We start from the raw sequence: 6738 nt of genomic DNA on the forward strand, positions 1-6738 counted from the left end.
TTATTATTATTTATTTATTTATTTATTCCCTAATTATTTGCCTAAATTTCTCTGCACTTTCCGGAGGTTCTAATGCCGAAAAAAGAACCATTGAACTTAAAGAATTGGTTCAGGCATCGTGGTAAAATGAGGAGCAGAGGGTGAAAGGTGTTGGTAGGAAGAACTTCACGGGGAACCAAACAAAAGGATGTATAATGCCGTCTTTTTCTATCATAACCTTATGTTCAATAAAGTTTTTCTTTCATTTTTCTTCTCTCTATTTTTCCTCTTGATCCCTCTACGATATCAAGCTAAATTGGACCCGAACAGAAGTCCTTATTGCACACAAAACAGAAAGACTTTTTTACTCACAACTATTTAAAGTAATTTCAAAAGTGGAACAGAAGCATTCATTAACCAAAAAGAAACAAATGAAATAAAAACAATAGTACATTACGTATCGAGGGAAGAAACAGAGTTCTTTCAGACTGCATGTGAATTCACAACCCTGTTTCTTCCCGAGGTACGTGTACTATTTTTTGTCATGTTTGTGCGGAAAGCTCGTCATTAAATTGGTGAAATAAGAGTAAATGATTTAGAGGTTAGAAAGACAGTCATTGAACAACTGATTTCTGCGCATGCCCATAAACTTCAGCGCATGCGCTCAAAAGACTAATTCCATTTCCTCCCAACTAAAACACAGCTGAAAAGAGGCCATTTCTTCCCTATTTCATAGCACGCAAAACGAGCTTTCCGCGCTAACATGACAAAAAACACTTTTGGAAAGTTTCGTCAAAGTTTTATTAGAAAAAATCCTAACAAGTTTCGGTCGCGCGACCATTTGCAAAGGAATAGAGTAAATTATATACTAAAGTACTAAAACAAATCCAGCTCTTCATATATATATATAGATATTAGGATTTAGCTAAAATAAGTATTGGGAGTTGATTTTAACACTAACTCCCAAGTAAAAATACGAAATTTAATCAAAAAAAGTTTTGTAATAGAAATGAAAAATAGCCGCTGAACGTCAAGTTCAAGTGCTGCACATGAGAAAACGCAGATAAAGAGAATTTTGACAGAGAAAGTTTGGTAAACTCGTTAATATTAATCCACTCAAAAAATTTCAGACTTGTAACTAATCACAAAAAAAGGGTCTATGTACAAAAACAAAGAATGTGAAGTTTTAAGATAGCTGTGCTGCGGGTTTAGTTTGACAGTTTAATTGACAAAAAAAAAATGAATATGTACTGATGAGAACCAATGAGTTAAAACTTGTGATCCACGTGTGTCAGTTTCGACATCACAAAATTATTTGATTAAGAAATAGAGAGTAATCTATAAGACAACGGGAATGCATTGAATATGTTGTTTGTTCTATGCCAGGCAAGTAGATTAGATAAAGCGGTTTAAACATATCATAAATTAAAGTCTTTCTATAGCTAATTTATCTAAGAATGTCTTTCAAAACAATTTGATATTGTTCGTATTCTATTTATGAAGTTTGCTGTAAAATACTTTCCTAATTCAAACATGCTAAATGCAACCAGTTATTGTAGAAAACAAAAACACAAACATCTACAAAGATTTTTGTAACTTGAGTTTGCGTTTTTGTTTTCTACATTAAAATGGAGTTACAATATTTAAAAGCTTCATGTTCCAAGTAGAGAAAATTCAAATCAAATACTATATTCTATACTGTCACGCTTTTCAATTATTTTTGTTAATAAGTCAATCATTTCTACGTATATTTCTGTTGTTAAGAGGTCACGCTGGTAGACAATACTGTTTATCATAATAAAATGCTGTGCTGCAGTAAAAATTTATATGTACAAATAGTAATAATTCCACTTAAAAACTAGAGTCGTTGACTAATCGCTGCCGCTGATTTTTCCAAATAAAATTATTATAAATTAGAATTAAAGATAAATATTTGTAAAACTTATTCTCGACTATTGAACAAAAAAATATCGATTTCGTGACAAATATCTTAATAGGAAACCAATTGCGTGAATAACTTATGTAGAATGCCTAGTATTATTTTGACATGTATTCCAGTTCTCAACCATTCGTTGTTAATTTTTTATAAACGATTCAGATCAAAAATTAATTTTTTGCTCATACAATTTGAAACTTTGATCTACTCGATCGAATGAATATTGTCGGAAAAATCAAGAAAAACTGGAAAATTCATCGTTTTCTTTTTAAATTCATATTTTCGTTGTAAATATTGTAATATCTATAATCAAAGCCCAAATGCGGTAAAAGTTGTTGATTTTGTAAAAACTACTGCAGACGTTTCCCCTTTAATTATCGGCCTGTACCAAGGCTACTTTTTAAATAATTGATAATGTAAAACAATATGTATGTCAATAGAATAAAAAAGAAGAAATTGGATTTCCGGATTCTAGCCGTGTCATATTAATGCAATACAGTGGACTCCCGGTAATCCTACAAACTGTAGTATTGCCTAAGACTTACGATTTAGGAGGTCTAAAATATCACATTTTTCTTTAATTGTCAGTGTTTTGTGCTTTCGCTTCTGAGCTTGTGAACAAAATTATTAGATGCGAATACGTATTACACGTTGAATAAACACTAAACAATGAACACACGCTAGACCGCACCGCTATCTTCATCACATATAGTCAAATTCAAACTAAGTAATCACAATCAAAACAATACTCTGGTGGTGCGTACAAGTTATAACTTGTTCAATCATGCATTAACGAAGGTTGTCAAAAAAATATTCAATATATAATAAATAATAGACCATGTCGGATTACAAGGGGTGCCGCATTAGCCAGGGGCCGGATTATCGGGGGTCCACTGTATTTGAAGTCCAATATCACGAATTATGGTGACGTTAAAAGTGTTAGATGTTTTACAAGGGACACCTTCAGGAACTTTACGTTGTCGATGCAAGATCCCGAACAGGTCTAGATAAACAAAATATAAATAATAAAAATACATAATAGCAAAATTGTTGCTAGCATCGAGAAGAGTAAAGTTTGCTTCTTTTTGCAACTTTAATTGCCATTTATTCCAGCACAACCGTACAGAATTTAAATAGCCTTAAAATAAATGTCAACACATAATATTATATTAGATACCATGTAGAAATACAAAGATAGATGACTTCTAGGGTTGTGAACGTTTACGGTGGTTTGTTAAAAGTGCGTGTAACATTTCAGTTAATAAACTTAATATTAATATAGACTGTAGGCAATTTTTACAAAACAGCGTTAATGGAAAGTATAGTAAAAGTTAGAAAGTTAGTAAGAAGAAAAATAGTAAATAATTGACGTTGTTTCGGATAGCTATTTCTCTTGCTTACTTCTGCTTGACATTATAATTATTCGGTATTGTTTTTAGAAATGTAATGTGCTTCGCATTTTTCTCAAATAAATTTCATAAATATTGTTCTTTAGTGACGATTGTAGAATTAACTTCAAACGTTCCTTATGATGAGCAGTCTCTCATGAGAACAACCCTTCGAGATGTTAACCATACGCGTTAACGAATAGTTAAGTGATAATGATTTTCCTGACGATGCGACAACATCAAAATCCAAGTCAGTTTAGCGAAGATCACGTATATATGAAATATTTATTTAACTAGATCTCACTGAAGACACAAACACTCAAAACATGAACTTAACTCCACGGTAAAAGTTTGTTAAAACGAATGAAAATATTACTTTAGCTCACGATACCTAATTATATGAGATATGTAATAGTGGTGCAGTCATGGGCAGAGGCGCGATTGGAGGTTAAAAATCACACTGTGGACTAGAAAGCCTTTTTCCATTACATCGCACTCTGAAGAGCGCGTGAAACAATTACTGACAGTACAGACAGCGCAGTAAAAATAAAAAATCGATCTCAAAATCCTATGCATTTTCGTCGTTCGCGTTTAATTTTAACCCCTCCACGTCTATTCTGACGTCACGATTATCAGCTGTTGTTAGCCATCTTTTAAGGCTTAGTCACATGCTCCGGATGTTCCGCTGCTTCCCCGGTGCTCTTCCCTCTAAACAATTCGAACATTTGAAGCAAACTATGAAGGAGCACCTTATGATCAGATGAACGGGACGTTAGGGGTAGATTGCCCGTAGAAGGAGCGGAGTATGGATGACAATGACAGCTGTCAAAGATGACTAGCAACAGCTGATAGTCGTGAGGTCAAAGTAGGCTCAGAAGGGGTGAAATCGAATGAAGGTAGCCCATTTGTTAAGCATCTTTTGCATCTTAATAGCATATGAGCTTAAAAAAGGGCAGTTATTTCCATATTGCAGACAAAAATGTCGTTTTTATTAATTCTAATGTGGATTTTCAGCATTTTTACCTTAACCACCTTCATTGATAAATTCTGGTTACGCCACTGTGACATAACAACGAGTTCAACTCGGAAATGTAGTTTTTACAGTAGAATCAAGAGAAACAAAAATGCTTACGACAACAGACAACACCTACAATATTAAAAATTTTCAACTCACCCTGTATCGAGGGCTTGCTTCGCTTTTCTTAATTGCATAATCTGAGATCGGTCTCCTATAATTGTGGGCTCTAGGCCTTAGGGCGGCATTTATATTAACAGTCTCTTTCTTTAGAATCCAGTTGTCGGTATTCTCGTCAAATTGGGCCAAATTCAACAACCGCGAACGTTCTTCCGCAGGCACAAAATTTTCTAACACAAGCAGTNTAACTTTTACTAACATGTAGCATATACTACTACTCTTAAAGTAAATAAAGCCATAAAGCATAAAGCTTTTTATTAGAATAATACGATAACAAAGATTAGTTAACTTCCGCTTGAACCGGAACTAAACGGAAATTAACAGTAATTCAGTAATTTGATGTTCAATATCTTTTTTGACTGTTAGACATTTATAGGTCGTATTTATTTCTTGAATCATCGCTAAGCGGAAAATCGATCTGCAGTAGATAAAGTATAAAACAGCTATTTAATGGCGAAATATAAATGGGAAGATTGGAGTAGATCTGTAGGTGTCCCGATGACTTCACGATGGGTTTCATAGCCTACTTAAGAGTAATTTTAAGCAAATGCTAGGCTTCATTAGGCACCATTGTCTAATGAGTAATGGGACAGGCATGTATGAAATAATGAATATATTTCAAAACCACGCCTAATAATTTAATGTAAGCATTAAATTAACATTGAGATACGTTTGCTATTTTTGCCGCAGTAATTGCATCCGCTTCAATTTATACACGTAAATAGGCAATTTTGGAGAATGAATATTCTAGTAGGACAAAAATATTTTTTTTAATATACTCTGTTCATCTTAAATAAAAATATATCAAAACAAATGCACGTGGTTGACGGGTGATTCAGGGTTGGTGTTTTTCAACGTGTGTGTGGCGATCCTTTGCAGTGAGAAGGATGGGGTTGTTTATTTTGAAGTAAAACTTCTTTATGGACGGTAGGAAGGAAATTTAATAGGGAATAAAACCACCCTTGGTGGATAGGTCTAAAAAGAGTCATTTTAAGAGGTTTCAGAAGCTAACCTGTTATTAGCAACCAATAATCCGAAAATTGCTATTTCGAAAAATTATCAGCAAATCGCCCCTACGTTGTATTGTATATCCCGACTAAAATTTTGAGGTAGGGTCCCTAGGTAGGTAGCCCACTACCCCTTGTGAGCACCATGAGGAGGAAGGGGCATATAACGCCTTGTCACATTTGCGCATTATCAGGAATGCCGCATGTGCTACCCATTAAAAATTTTTGGAAAAATTATAGTTAATTATTATCAATGAAAAAAATGCAAAATTGATTGAGAAATATATTTTACTAATGAGAAACTGTTCACATTTACATATGTAGCAATGGTATAACACATATCATTTTTTTTCTTTCGTCACTAACATTAAGATAAACCATATTTTTATCAACATGTATGATTTTACAGGTAGTAATATTTTCATTGTTTGCAGAAACTATAGGTACATTTCGGAACATTTAGCATCGCATGGATATGAATAAAGGATTTTCTTTTTCGTAGTAGTTTTCCACAAATTTTAGTAGAATTTATATCTCCTTTCGAAGGAATATATTTATAAATATATATATGTAAAATTTGTTTTCTCGTAAGTAAGATTGTGACATTGGGCTCTTTTGTAGTCAATAATGCTTTAAATTGCAATAATTTTACTGTTGTTCGACTTGATGCGTTTGATTTCAATTGTCTTATAATAACAATATTAGGAAGTACACTTGTTGGTTAGTTGCAAATGTAAAAGACTTCGAGAAAACGACGACATAATTGGGCAAGGGTATTGTTACCACTTTTTATAATGTAAGAACCTATTTCTGCCTTGGAGTTCCTCTGGCTGTTCGTGACCACGTCATTGTTTATATTCTGCGGGACTGCTATTCCTTGCCGGAGAGCGGTGTTTTGTTTATAATTTAGTTTACCATTTAGTCTATGAATATATGTATGGTATATACCTATGTATATACCAAAAGGGAAAAGAGGCATTCTTTCTTGGTAGTTGAGCGAGTTAAGTGGTATTGCTCTTTGACTGTGCCGAATTGTACACCATAAGTGAAAAGAGTGTATTAAATATATTTTTAAGCAAAAGTCGTAATTCTACTCCTTTCATTCAGGAGTGGGATTCAAACAATCGTTGTGATTACCAACCCTGTGTAACGACTGTGTATATACAGTGTAAACATGTCGTCTCGCAGAACCCACGATAGAGTTAACCGAAGACGCATATCAAACCCTACTTC

The 6738-nt window shown here is 33.6% G+C and overlaps 1 protein-coding gene across 3 annotated transcripts in view; it reads right to left on the reverse strand.

Moving 5' to 3' along the window:
• LOC108740331 (kinesin-like protein Klp68D) overlaps positions 1-6738 on the reverse strand; it is a 75170-nt gene that overhangs the window by 38428 nt on the left and 30004 nt on the right. Inside the window, exon 1 of one of the 3 annotated variants that reach the window (XM_025977038.1) lies at positions 4478-4676. The exons of the other annotated variants lie outside the window; for them this stretch is intronic. Coding sequence (XP_025832823.1) covers positions 4478-4515 — 38 coding nt within the window. The 5' untranslated portion in view covers positions 4516-4676. Of the gene's footprint in view, positions 1-4477; positions 4677-6738 lie in introns of those variants that run through there. 3 annotated transcript variants of the gene reach the window in all.

The sequence above is a fragment of the Agrilus planipennis genome, unplaced genomic scaffold, assembly GCF_000699045.2.
Source record: "Agrilus planipennis isolate EAB-ADULT unplaced genomic scaffold, Apla_2.0 scaffold205, whole genome shotgun sequence".
Taxonomy (NCBI): domain Eukaryota; kingdom Metazoa; phylum Arthropoda; class Insecta; order Coleoptera; family Buprestidae; genus Agrilus; species Agrilus planipennis.